This window comes from Macrobrachium rosenbergii, chromosome 13 (assembly GCF_040412425.1).
Source record: "Macrobrachium rosenbergii isolate ZJJX-2024 chromosome 13, ASM4041242v1, whole genome shotgun sequence".
Classification (NCBI taxonomy): domain Eukaryota; kingdom Metazoa; phylum Arthropoda; class Malacostraca; order Decapoda; family Palaemonidae; genus Macrobrachium; species Macrobrachium rosenbergii.
Window position 1 is genome coordinate 12,160,374 of NC_089753.1, and position 14,123 is coordinate 12,174,496.

The 14,123-nt window shown below is 42.9% G+C and overlaps 1 protein-coding gene across 2 annotated transcripts in view; it reads left to right on the forward strand.

The window, feature by feature from the left end:
* LOC136844907 (tyrosine-protein phosphatase 10D-like) overlaps positions 1–14,123 on the forward strand; it is a 273,677-nt gene that overhangs the window by 205,221 nt on the left and 54,333 nt on the right. For both annotated transcript variants that reach the window (XR_010855005.1, XM_067114230.1), the window contains exons 15-18: positions 93–252; positions 393–565; positions 1,210–1,410; positions 2,433–2,624. Coding sequence is in view for 1 of the 2 variants with exons in the window: in XM_067114230.1 (XP_066970331.1) it covers positions 93–252; positions 393–565; positions 1,210–1,410; positions 2,433–2,624 (726 nt within the window). In the remaining variant the exon portion in view is untranslated. The remainder of the gene's footprint in view (positions 1–92; positions 253–392; positions 566–1,209; positions 1,411–2,432; positions 2,625–14,123) is intronic.

The following is a 14,123-nucleotide window of genomic DNA, read 5'->3' on the forward strand; positions in this document are numbered from 1 at the left end:
AGGTATAAAGTATAGTATTTTAAAATACTAAATAATGCATTAAATTACTGTGTTTTAAGGTTTAAAATTTTGACCATGTAACTTTGTTTCAGAAATCAAAAGAAGTTTCAGGAACCCAAGCTACAGAAGGGATAGAGCGCAAACTCACAGTGTTAGTTGGTGAACTGAGACCTGGAGAACTTTACAACTTTGAAATTTATACCACAGCACATAATGTAAAAAGTGAAACTGTCACCTTATCACTAAGGACAAGTAAGTGAAGGTTCACAAAATTTCTTTAGTAAATTTTTTTCTAATAACATGTAATCAAGAACATCAGTTTGAAATCTGTTCATTTTAAAGAAATCTTTTTGTTGGTACTGTTATAACAATACATTGCCATTGTATTACAGTGCCAGTCATCACTTCTGACATAACAATAGTTAATCAGCTAGAAACAAGATCCTTTACTGTAATCTACACCCCAACTCCAAGTACTGATGCTACATTTGACAAGTACAGGTTCATGTTGTCAGATCCTTCAATACCAGTGAAGGAAAAGATATCTGAGGACACTGATCGCAAGGTAAATGTTTTAATTTTTCACTGCTGTAATATATTTTTAGGACAAATGTAAAGTGTAAGAGATGAAGTATTGCCTTCCTAGCATCCAACCAGAGCATGGAACTTTTTTCATTGTGGGATATGGAATTCAGAATTATTGACCATATATAAAATTTTGCCATATATAACATTTTTATTGAGTGTAAGCCGAGTACAAAGAAGTTCTGACATCATTGACATTGAAGGGGCTGCTGCTTTTTTTTTTTATCAACTATTGACATTTGGTAATATGAGGACAAAAATGTTTAGGAAAGTGCCAGACAGAAGATACGGAGCTCTGGAAAGGAACTCCCATACTGTAGTTTGTTTTCTGCAGTTGAGTAAAGTCCATACAAACTTTCGTTTTCCTGAACCCCTTAAAATAGATTTTTGGAAAGTTTTTGAAATTAGTCATATTTTGAAAGATAAGTTGATTGATTGTTAAAGTTTTGTGACATTGTGCCCAGTGATAGATTTTTACAACATAGGAAACTTATTTTTCGTCTGAATTTGGAAGCTTAAGCAGAAGTATATATTTTTTTGTCGTTTAATCAGTCTTCTGTAGTAAGCTTCCTACCAATTGAATAAAAATATTTTATTTACTATACTATATTGTATCATCTGCAGATAATATTTGAGCGCCTGGTACCTGGAAGATTGTACAACATCACTGCCTGGACTGTATCTGGAGATGTAACCAGTCAGCCATTAATACGGCAAGATCGACTGTACCCAGAACCTGTCAGCGACATAAATGCTACTCTTATAACAGATACTGCAATTCACCTTTCATGGACCAAACCTGAGGGATACTATGACACATTTGAGGTAAGCCATATTTGCTTTAAACGTAGAAATGGTGCGATATAGAAGATGTGTAATTTAGTCTGTAATTTATTCACTAAGTAAAAGTTTTGTTAATTTTATTAAAACAAAGTACTCAGAATTATACGGTCAAAGCCACCACTGCCACCAAAATCAATTCAGATAAAGCAAAATGTTCTTTTATGCACTAAAAATTAGCTGATGAAGCCACGTGCCATTTGTGGCCCTGCATAGAGGTAGAAAGTTATGTAAAAACTTAATAGATTTTCAGCACTGTATGCATGCATGTATTGCGAGTTTAGATCCAGAGGGGCTAGAGTACTGAAGGTGATGAAGATATGACTAACAGCGTAGAGAGGATGTGTAAGTTGATCACAGCATTATGATTATAAAGCAAGTAGGCCTGTTTAGCCAACTGTCTCATGCTGTTGCCTTCCTCTGCTAATGAGTGTCTGACTCATTCACAAGCTAGATTTCCTCTGTTTATAAGAACTGTAGCATCCTTGAGATCTTCCTCATGATCTTGTGTGGATCTTATGAGCATCTCCTTTTTTGTGATGTATATGTACATTTTTTGGTAGTAAGGAATATTAAATTATTGAACATAGCCCATTGCACTCTCCTAAAAGCTTGCAGTGTAGATACTTGGAGGAAATAAAAAAAAACAGAGAGAAAGAATAAATTGATAGAAAGACCAAGAAAAAATTCAAAGCAAGGAAAATAGGTTCACTGTAAGGATGAATGCTTGATAAAGTATGAATTGAGCAAACATATTGCTTACTTACAGTCATTAAGAATCTGTGCCTAAAACTCAATTTCTTAATTTATATAATTTTGTCAGTTTGCCCTAAACTCCTAAATTGTTCTGTTCTTGATAATGAATTATAAATTGTTGTTTATTATAATCATTAATTCCTAATAATTCTACAGTTATCATTTGTAAAATTTACGTAATCTGATTAGTACTTGCTTTTTAATCTGCAGGTCAGGTATACAGCTTCATTTGTTTAATAAAATTGTTCCAGGTCCAGTATCTGACAGAAGATGGCCTCCTCACAAATCAGACGGATCGTCCTTCCATCAGTTTGACCCATCTGCGACCCTATCACAACTACACTTTCACTGTATTAACTCGAGCGGGGGATGTTGAGCACATCATGAGGCAGTCAACATCAGTATCAGCCACCTTTGCTACCAGTGAAAGTATTCCAGGACAAGTGAGTTAATAAAAAAAGGATTTTGACAAGGGAAAAATCTATTTCTGGGGGGAGACCTGTGTCACCCGGTGAAATAACCATTCGGCACTTATTTCTAGGTAAATCCATTGCTAAATATATCAGAGAAAAAAGCTAAATGCAAAGCTGGAGTTACTACCCCCAGTGCGAGCTCCATAAAATGGAGTCGTGTATATGAAAGGGTGAGATTGTCACAATCACAGGCCTCACAGGTAGACATTCCCAATGTCAAAAGTCCCCAGAGCGAGGTGCTGATACAACGCCCGCACACTGCTCGCGGATTATCAACAAACCAGCGCCACCTGCATTCCATGTTAGCACCCACCACCTAAGAATGATATTTTAACTAGGGGAAAGGAAAGAACAGAGGTGGGTCACCGGGTGACACAGGTCTCCCAGAAAATAGATTTTTCCTTGTCAAAATCCTTTTTCTGGGTTATATCCTGTGTCACCTGTGAAATAATAACAGAGAATCAAAATACCATCTTGAAAAAGATCTAAAGAAACTGTAATGGAAAGAAATAAAATATTTCCAAAAGCTGGTTTTTAATTATCCAAAATCGAAAAAATATAAAGACATAAAATAATAAGGTGGGGAACTATGTCCCATAAGACAAGAAAACATTAAAACATGAAAAAACGACTTAAATGCTAATAACAGGGGACAAAGACAAAATGCAACATGGTCAGGAGACAGGCTGTGAAGTATGCCTGACCCGGAGATGATGGTAAAGGGAATAAATGAGGCAGGTAGGTGGGAGAAAAGTGACAGAATAGAGATATAAAAAGAATTATTTAGAGGGAGGAACAATGTTTCCTGCCGCCACTGTGGTGAATTTTAGAGCTTCTAAGGATTTCATATAGTGCCGTTTGAAAACCAGGGGAGATTTCCACCCCGTATATTTCTGAAGATCCTCAAAATTCATATGATGAAAATAATTAGTGGAGGTGGCCACTGCCCTAATGTCATGAACCTTTGGAACTGAGTCTGGGTTTGCTTGTTTAATAAAATATAAAATCTGTTGTCTGATGGCCTTCATAGAAATAGTTCCTCCACCTTCCTCACAAACAGAGGCCCTCCGAAGTTATGTGAGAGGTTCTGTCTAAATAAGCCTTTAAAGTAAAGACTGGACATAATGATAGGTCTTGTGGAAGGGGGACAACCTTCCAGGGGACCATCTATCTCGAGGATCTTCATTCTTAGCTAGAAACTTAAGGTGAGGGGCTAGCAAACTTCACCTGATGGAAGGAAATCAATATGGTTGGGCTCTCTAGACAGAGCAGACAGTTCAGAAATTCTAGCACCTGAAGCTAAACTAATTAAGAATAAGGTCTTCCTCAGCAAACTTAAGAATGAACAATTCTGATTATCAATTTCTGATGCTAATTTAAGGACGTCATTTAAGAACCAGGAAACCGTGTGTGGACGGGTTACTGGTCTCAAACGAGCACATGCTCTAGGGATTGAAGAAAAATAAGAATCCGTTAAATTAATATTAAACCCATGTAAAAATATCTTTTTCAAAGCTGATTTGGCTGTAGTAATGGTACTAGAGGCAAGACCTTTTTCAAATAATGACCTAAAAAATGAGATTGCTAGGTTCGTGGTCATTATAGTTGCTTCAGATTCTTTTAAGAAGAGTGCTAATTTCTTAACTGCTGAGTCATATTGTCTGAGAGTAGATTCCCTTTTGTCTGATTCTAGGAACAAAGTATTAACTGGGATCAATATTAGCATCTTTCTGAGCTGCAAATTTCATGAAATCCATAAAGCTAGGGCATTCTGAACTCTTGAGGAAGCTGACACAGTCTGAGTTTGTACTATTTGCGTCAGTTTTGGATTGGGGATCTGTAAGCACCAAAGCTTCAGCTCTAGAAGAAGCGGGAACCAGTTGCTCTTCGGCCAGTTGGGAGCTACCAGAGCCACCTGACCTTTGAATGTCCTGAGCTTGTGAAGGACTTTCATTAACAGGTTTACTAGAGGGAACAGATAGATCCTCCGCCACTTGTTCCAATCTATCGACATTGCATCTGTGGAGTGAGCCAGAGGGTCCAGGTTGGGAGCCACATAACAAGGGAAGTTTGTGGTTGCATTCTGTTGCAAAGAGATCTACTTGAGACCTGGGACCTGACTGCAAATCCATGCGAATGATGTTTTGTCCAAGGACCATTCCGACTCCAGCGGAGTTGTCCTGGATAGGGAATCTGCAATGACATTCCGAACTCCTGCCAGATGAGTAGCAGACAGATGCCACCAGTGTTTGTTTGCTAAGGAGAATATTGCTATCATAACCTGGTTGATCCGGCTCGACTTGGAACCTCCCCTGTTTATACAATGCACCACTACTGCGCTGTCCAAGACCAGTCTGATATGGATTAGACTGTTTGGACGTAGCTTCTTCAAGGTTAGAAAGACTGCCATTGCTTCCAGAACATTGATATGGAACTGGCGGAACATAGTGGACCATGTCCCCTGAACTTTCTTGTGTTGAGAGTATCCTCCCCACCCGCTTAGAGAAGCATCGGTGTGAATCACTAATGCCGGAGGGGGAAATTGATAAGCTCTTGACTGTTGTCCAAGGCCGGAGTCTCTTTTTCAAAATTGGCGGAATTAGAGACACCTTGTCTCTGAACCTGATGTTGGCCCGCCTCCGCCATACCCTGTTTATATCCTTCAGTTTGGTTTTCAGAAGCAGATCCATTATTGAAGCAAACTGAAGAGAGCCTAAGACTCTTTCTTGGATACGGCGGGAAGCTTTCTTGTTCTTGAGGAACTGTCTGGTTGCTTTGGCTATTTCTCTCCGTTTGGCCGGCGGAAGAGATAGTTTGTGTGAACGTAGGTCCCACTGGATCCCTAACCATTGAAAGCGACTCTCCGGTACTAGGCGGGATTTCTCCGTTTATTTGGAAGCCTAGAGATTCCAGAAAACCGATTACTATGGCTGTTGCTTTCCGCATTCGCTGGCGTTGGGTGCCCAAATGATCCAATCGCCCAGGTATGCGGCCAGCATGATCCCTTGAGACCGTAGTTGCTGAACTACCGTATCTGCCAGTTTGGTGAAAATTCTGGGGCTATGTTGAGACCGAATGGCATGACCCTGAACGAGTATGCTTGCTTTCCCAGTCTGAACCCCAGATAAGGAGAGAACCTTCTCGCAATCGGGACGTGATAATAAGCGTCTGAAAGATCTATAGAGGTGGTTACAGCTCCACGGGGCAGTAGGGTCCGAACCTGCGAGATTGTAAGCATTCAAATTTGTCGCATTGAATGTAAGAATTTAGACAAGACAAGTCTAGAATTACTCTCTGTTGACTGGAACCTTTCTTTGGAACACTGAACAGTCTGCCTTGAAACTTCAAATGTCTCGCTTTATTTATTGCCCTCTTTTGTAATAGATCCTTCACAAAGTCCTTCAGGGCTTTGGACGGTGATTGATGAAAACCTGACTAGGGGGAGGGCCTCTGCTCCAACTCCACCCCAGGCCTTTGGAGACTATTCTCTGGGCCCATGGACTGAAGCTCCATTGGTCCCGAAAATGGTACAACCTCCCACCTACCTGAGAGATCTCACTGGGCGGGAGATGGTCTGCCTCCTCTGGAACCTCTGCCTCCTCTGGAACCTCTGCCTCCTCTTCCCGGGAGGAGGAGCGAGATGCTGCCCTACCTCTGAAATAGCCTCTGGCCCTGGTTCCCTTGCATTCTGGATAGAACGAAATGCCCCCTTGGCTTTCATATGAAGCATTGAAAGCCTCAGGAAGAGACATAAGAGGGGGCAGCGAGGGACTGATGAGCTGGTTGAACCAGCACGCCAACCCTAAGGCAGAACCAGCTGTTAATCAGCTGAGGTTGGGATACTGAGGAGGTTGAAGGCTGACCGGGCTGCAGGACCTGGAACAGCCTGCAAGACAGTCTGAGTTAGGAGCCGTTTAAACTTCTTGAACCTCTTCCCAGATTTGGGATGAGGTCCGCGGACTCCGTCCAGTTTCCGCTTGGATGGGAAGGCCCCAACGGAGCGGAGACTTTGATTGGCCCTAGTCGCTTCAGGCTAGGACCGCATCTACCTCTTCTTGGGGAAGAGATTAGCTCCCCAGATGGAGCTCTTCATGAGCCTATTAGGCTCATGACGGATAGAAGCTGCCGAAAAGATGTGCTTCCCGCAGTTCATCCAGGCCGTGATGAAATCATGAAGGTCCTGCTGAAAACCTGCCAAGAGAGATTTTGTCAGGACCTGGAATAGAGCGTCTTCGCTGTATACAACCGTTGCCTCGCCAGAGTCAGAGAATTTAAGGACCTGCTAAGCCTGTCCTTAGTCTCAGCTTCAGCCTTCAGGAGCAAATCCGGGATCTTAGGGAGTTGCTCGCTGAAAAGGTTAGAGGCGCAGTCCGGTCGAGCCTGGTTACTGTGAAGGTGGCTGGAGCTCCCTTCCAGAACTCAGAATCTCCGGGAAGACTAGAGAGGTGGGATCTGTCTCCCGGAGATGAGGAAGGGGTTTGCCCTCCATGCTCGCCTGACTAGTGAGCAAGGCCACCTTTGTAGTGCAAGGGGTAGGGAGAGCCTCCCCAAAGAGAACAATGTGAACGTACCCTTGGCTGGGGTAAGTTTAGTGTTCTCTGCTTGCCACTCCGTCAGAGTACGTAACAGAGAGGACTGAGCCTGGTCCCGGGGAGAAGATGACAGTCTCCTTGGGGACCTTGTCGGACCAATCCATGCCTCCTCCATAAGCCTGGCGCTAACCTGGGTAAGGAGGCTCCAGACCAGGGGGAAGAACTCAAGTTCCTCCAACCTGCGGTGCCTAGACCCTCAATGGTGAGAGTACCTTCATGCTGGGGAGCATAAAGAGTTAGGCGCCAGGGTTTCCCTTATCAAAGGGAGGAAGGCTGGAGTGTCCGGGACAGAAAAGGATCCGGCGGCCGCTCCGCCACAAGTCATGAACCCAGAGATCAAGTTCCCTTGGGACTTAACCTGCTGTGACAGGGAAAGCACGGAAGCATTGGAGGATGACAGCTGAGATGAGAGTTGTGACAGCTTGTCATCAACTCTCCTGTCGTCGAGCTTCTGCATAAGAAGCTTGGCAAAAGCTTCTGCATCAAAGGAAGGAGGGGGAACCTCCTTACTCTGTTTTGACTCTTGATCCCTTCCCAGAGGTAGAGGCCTTGCTCAGGACAGCACGGGACTAGGAGCCCGTGACGTCTTCGAGGGAACCCCGGAGCGGACTTTCTGGGTTTTCAAGGTCTTTTTCTTTTATTGATTTTACCTTAGGGACGGTAGACCTTGCACTGTCCATAAGGCAAGAGGATTTCACAAACCCTCTGAAAGAGGAAGCAGAAGAAGAAGGAGAGCTGAACAAGTAATCACCTGCCTCACTTACCCCCTTACCTGCTTGGAGATCCAGGTCCACGTTCATGGGTTCCAAATTCAGGTTTAACGCAACAACACCTTCAATAACCTCTCCGCATGCAGCCACTTCCTCCTGGGAGGGTTGGGTCATCTCCCGGATCCCAGCGATCAAAGGGGCGGCCACTTCATCCGGTACTGACGCTGAGATCCAGGCGCCGGGAAGAGAACACTGCAGATTTCCTTGGAAAGGACATAAGGCTTCCCGCCTGACGCGTTCCTCCCAAAGCCGCTGACCCAGGTCTTGAGGGTCAAGAGCAAAGAGTCTCGGGAGTTGCGGTCAACCTGAAAGAAGGAGAATGTCAACTAAAGAAATCTCCTACTATAAAAGATATCTTCCAATCATCCACAAGAGACGTAACTCAAAAGGAACTATGAACCGGAACTGAAAATTCTAGCTTACCGATTCATCCAGAACCCGCTCATAGAGAGCGTAGCACACCTCACAACCATCGGGTGCCAGACGACTAGATCCTCCACTTGGAACTGCGCATCGGAGTGGGACCTACAGACCTCATGCCCACTCGCCTGTTGGGGGACCACCGTACACCCCTGCTCCTGACAACGCACCACCAGTAAGTGGATGGGTACATGAGTATGCTAATAAGGCACGCCGGAGTAGGGTGCCGGAGTAGCGTCTTAGGATAATAAAGATTGACTGGGCATGCAAAAAGACTGGTCAGACCCCGCCGGAAAATTCCGGTACGATGATGAGGTCCAACTAGCTTATACATGACAAATAAAATTAAAATTTCTGGATCGGGTCCCGTGTCAGCCCGGAGAAAAGTCCATTCAGCACTTATTTCTAGAGGTCCCTCAGCTGAGATACCAGAGAAAAAGCTAAATGAAAAGACTGGAACTAAGAAGCGAAATTAGATGGGGTCGTATGGAAAAGGGTGAACTATATAAACACGGAACCTTATCCTAAGAGATCCCAAAGTCAAAAGTCCCACTGAGAGGTGCCACAGTAAACCCATGCACCACTTCCACAGACAGTACACAAATCACCCTCAATGAAAGCACCACCCCACTAGAATGATGTTTACTATGGGGGGGAGACAACACATGACAGAGGTGGGTCACAGGTGACACGTCCTCTCTCCAGAAATAGATTTTTCCTTTGTCAAAATCCATTTTCTGCATCGGGTCCCTGTCAGCCGGGGTGAAAAGTAAGAGAAATAAATATCATTCTTATACTGTAAGAGATAACAACAAACCAGGGGACCGCCGAGTTAATCCGGAGAAACAAAAGGTCCCGCCAATAACATGGCTAATAAATAACAAGTAAATACGTGAATGGTTAACTTAAGATTAAACAGTCAAAGAGTTTCCGCCAAGCCGGGGAGTCACGAAAACATACAGTGACAGCGGAGGTGGTGGGTGAGCACCGACCGACCATACACCATACCCACCGGAGTGGTATAAGAAACCAGGGAACGAAAGCCCGACTACCTAGCGGAAAACACATAAATAAACTAGTCAAGGAAAGATAGATACAAAGGAACAAAGTTCTAAATGAATAGAACAGAGGATAAACACTAGCAGACATGTGAAAATGAGACAGAAGACAGTCAGGTGGAAAACTCTAACTGGCTACATGACAAAATTTTCCCCCACAGGTGACGGTCCAAGAGAACGACACCCTGGCTGGGGAAAAACATTCACACTGACGCTAGGGAAGGGAGGGGGACAGGCCAATGGAGGGGGACCAGTAGCAGCGGCCAGGGGAGTGAGAGAGCACCCCGACGCCATGAGGCCCACCCTTCTCTCCCGAGGGGTCGAACATGCACGAACGACTAACACGGAAGAAGAGAGGACAGGGGACCCTCTCAAGGCCAAAGAGAACGCAAAGAAATGGTAAACAAGGTATGGTGGCCAGGAGTGGGGAGGCACCCCAGACACCAGACAAGTTCTCAACAGGGTGCCGATCGGTTAAGATTGGAAGCCCTGTTTAGAGAGAACAAGGGAGAACCAATCAATGTGGGGAAAGGGGTAAGGAATGTAGGCTATTAACGGAAGGATCAGGGCTAAGAGCTCTCAAGCCTTGGTAAGTTAACAAAATATGCGAAAATGAACCAAGGGGAAAAAGAGCAGGGAGGAGAGGGGAAGGTGGTAGGAGAGGGGGAATACACAGGAAGCTGGAATGCTGTCCCTGAAGGCTGTGGCTCGGACAAGGGTAGGCAACGAAAGAGACCCTCACTATTCCAGCTTAGCAAAATTACTAGGACTCAGGAGCCCACACAGAAAGGCCGAAACAGGGAGAGGGAGGAAAACGAGGCCTGACACCTCCATCCAAACAACAAACATCAGGGAAGCGCATAACATGAGGCCCTCCTACCACACTAACCTTCCCTCCCAAGGAAGAGAACAGATTGCTCTTAATAGCCTAACTCCTAGGCCAACCTAACATAGCCAACCAGCGGCCAGGGAGGTTAGCTCAGGAGGGAACACGGTATCTAACAGACTAGCCTATAAAAGTTAACCTCACAAAAACGTAAAATAAATAAGATCAAATTATAAATGACACATGTAGAAGGGTGAACCAAACCCAACGCGAAATGAGCGCCTTGGAGGGAAAATGGTGACCTTCACTAAAAACAAACAAACGAACAAAATCTGTAAATATCTAAATCATCCGTGCGCTAACAGGCATAAAATGAAACTAACAGGCATAACCATACCATCTCAAATAAAATACCCAAGAGCTGGAGGAGGTGGGGTCCCAAATAAAATCAAATAAGACTGATTAAAAAACGGATAGGCCCGAGGGGGAAACTCAGTAGCCCTAAGACAAAGGACCCGCACTTCCCAGGGAAGGGTAACAAAACTAAAATAATTAAACCAATATGAATTATGTAGGATATACATAAAAACATAAGAACATAAATAAATGGAAGGGGCGCGAAGCCCCAGCAAAAAACCCCGCACCGAGACTGAAGGTCACATGAGGCTATAGAGGAAGGTCGGCCCCACCTTAAATTATATGTCCCCAATTATAAAATTAGGAGGAAATAAGGAGCCCCAACTGCCTAAAATAAAAGAAAGAGATGGTACTCAACTTAGGGGATGATAAATCCTGAGACGAAGCCATACTTCAAGGAAAAAGGCACAAAATAAGCGCACCAACCAAAACACAACGGAAAAGGACGCTAAAATGGAATGCAGGTGGCGCTGGTTTGTTGATAATCTGCGAGCGGTGCAGGCGTTGTATCGGCACCTCGCTCTGGAGGACTTTTGACATTGGGAATGTCTACAGGGCGGAGGCCTGTGATTGTGACAATCTCGCCCTTTCATATACACGACTCCATTTTATGGAGCTCGCACGGGGCTAGAAACTCCAGCTTTGCATTTAGCTTTTTTCTCTGGTATATTTAGCAATGGATTTACCTAGAAATAAGTGCTGAATGGTTATTTCACCGGGTGACAAAGGTCGTATAACCCAGAAATCTCATTGTTTTGCCATTTTCATCTTTTGTTAGATGGTGATGGCATATAGGTTTTCTAAAAGAAATGTCTTCACTGATACCAGGAATAATTTTAAACTCATTCCAGTACTGTAGCACAATCCAGTCTTCCAGACTGTGACTATTCAGTGGTTGGACTTCTGGAAAATTGGCAATAGCAAAGAAAAAAACATTTCAGTTTATATAGAGTTAGAAGAAAGATTCATATGGAGAGAACAAATACTACCCCTTTTACTTCTTGAGAGGAAGTTTTTTAGCCATCTGATATACAACACCTGTATTCCTCGTTCATCGTTGATATTTTTGTCAGTTTTCTCTTTTGTGGATTAGTTGCAATATTATTCCTCAAATTCTCAAATTTTTACATTTTATGCACACATCATCACTGTTCCTTTAACACGAAAGAATTGATACATGCAAGGAATACAATAAACTTCCAGTCTTATGCTTAGGGTTACAATGATTGAATTTTTGGTGACTGAGAATTTATGACAAATGCATAGTATTTATATTTTTTGGGCAAAAATTGGTAATGGTAGACAATAAATAATTTATAGGATTTTTTTGTGTTTTGTTCTTTGCCATCTGACATTCATTATTAGCTGCTCATGGGTATGGCAGGGATCTAGTAACTTTGTAGTAGAATTTATCTTCACAGTTCAGATTTTATTTTTGTAGCCTACTTTATTATGTTATAAACCATGTGAGACAATCCATCTCAGGCAGTGTTTACACAGTCCTCATTATATTCAGTAATTATTGTAGAGGGCTTCGCTGCCCAAGACTTCTCTCATCCAAGCACTGAGAAAGGTGAGGCAAGCTTAACTTTTCTTTCTCTTGTTTAGCTGCTGCTTTACCTGAAGCAATGTTTGTGCATTCTATTTCTTATGTGAAGGAGAAAACATTGAGAGTAACTGTAAAGGATGTGATAAACAGGCTTCATAATCAGTATATAGATTATATAAATCAGTGCAACAAGAGAGAATAACATAGGGCCTCATTAACTGTGAATATGACATTGAAAGAGCAAAAAAAAAACTAGCAATAGCAGCATGGATGAAGTGAAAAGGTATTGTGAAATTACTAGCAGGAATTCATGATGTATAATTAAGGGGTTTCTACTATCTGCAGCAGACACATGGGCATTTACATTGAAAATGGAGGAGACTAGAAAATGACTTTACAACAAATTACTGAGTTATGGGTGGAGTTCATTGGGAAAATCCCACCACAAATGAGGAATTTGCTCAAAGATATCCTTCAAAATCAATGGATATCTCAAAAGATCCAGATAGTTGGGTATGTGATGAGATTGGTAGAGTTCCAGTTGCTGCGAAATGCTAGTAGCTGTGGGAATAAGATGAAAATCAGCAGGGACACCCAGATTTTATGAGATAAAGAAGTAGTTTAATGAGAATCCAAAGCCAGAGTTACAGGGCTGGCCTAGAAAGGGTGAAAAAGTAATAGAGAAATGTCACAGATGGATGAGACTAGAGAAAGCAGGTTTTGACGCAGAAAAAAACCTATATTTGGTAGCAGAAGACTTGGACCAGATGGATAAGACGGGGAACATTCTTTCATGTCTAACCCTATACAGTACAAGAAAGATACACTGTACATAAAATGACAAATTTTTTAGTCAATTTGTATTTTTCATAGCTAACAAACCTGTGGTCTTAACTTATGGATAATTCTTCTTGCGCCAGCTGGAAACCAGTAAAAATAACAAACAAGGAATTGGTGGCAACGAGGTAGGCTGATAGGCCTAGGTGGCAACTGTCAAGTTTCTTCGCGTATGCATCGAAGGAATGATGCCTCAGTTTCTTCCATCTCAGGGAACTTGATTGAGGGATAGCTAGAGGTGGGCCCTATAAGTTAAGACCGCAGGTTTGCTAGCTGTGAAAAATATAAATTAATAAAAAATTTGTCATTTGTTCATATGTGGAACAAACCTTGAGTCTTAACTTATGGATAGACTCACTTTTGGAGGGAGGAAAGAAAGTCTGGAACCAACTGGTGGTTCAGTACACTTGGTAACTCTTCCTGGCTTATAGAAGCCTATGGAAGGGAACCAAAGCCTCTGACGTAATAAATAAGTGATTACACTGTTTAACAGTCAGACTTCTGGGATTACGTACAATGTGACGAGACAATGTAGGAAGAAGTGAAAAAACTATATCTGTAGATTACAAACCTTCGTAGCCACAAGTAGTTTGCTATCAATCCTCTCTCCCCTTGATAGAGAGAAGAGGAATTTGCTTTTGCCAAAGTTTTATATTCGTGTAGGAATAAGCAAAATTTGAATAAAAAGGCCGTCTCACCTGTATCAGACCTGATCCAGCACATGATGGAATGATTCTTTGCCCACTGGGCAGAGAAGAAAAGAAAGGAAACTAAAGGCGACCAGCCATCCCATTCATCTCACTTTCATACCACCATCTTGGGTAAGATACAAACTATTCCACTAGGGGCACTGGATGAGTTAAGCAACCTGTTGAGCAGCCATCACCGGACCCAAGAAAAAAGTGTCCAAGGACCTGTGGGCAATGTCCTGCAGACAGAAGGTGGTCTGATGAAGCCATGTGTTAGCCTTCAAAATCCTTTGAAAAGACAAGTTCTTTCT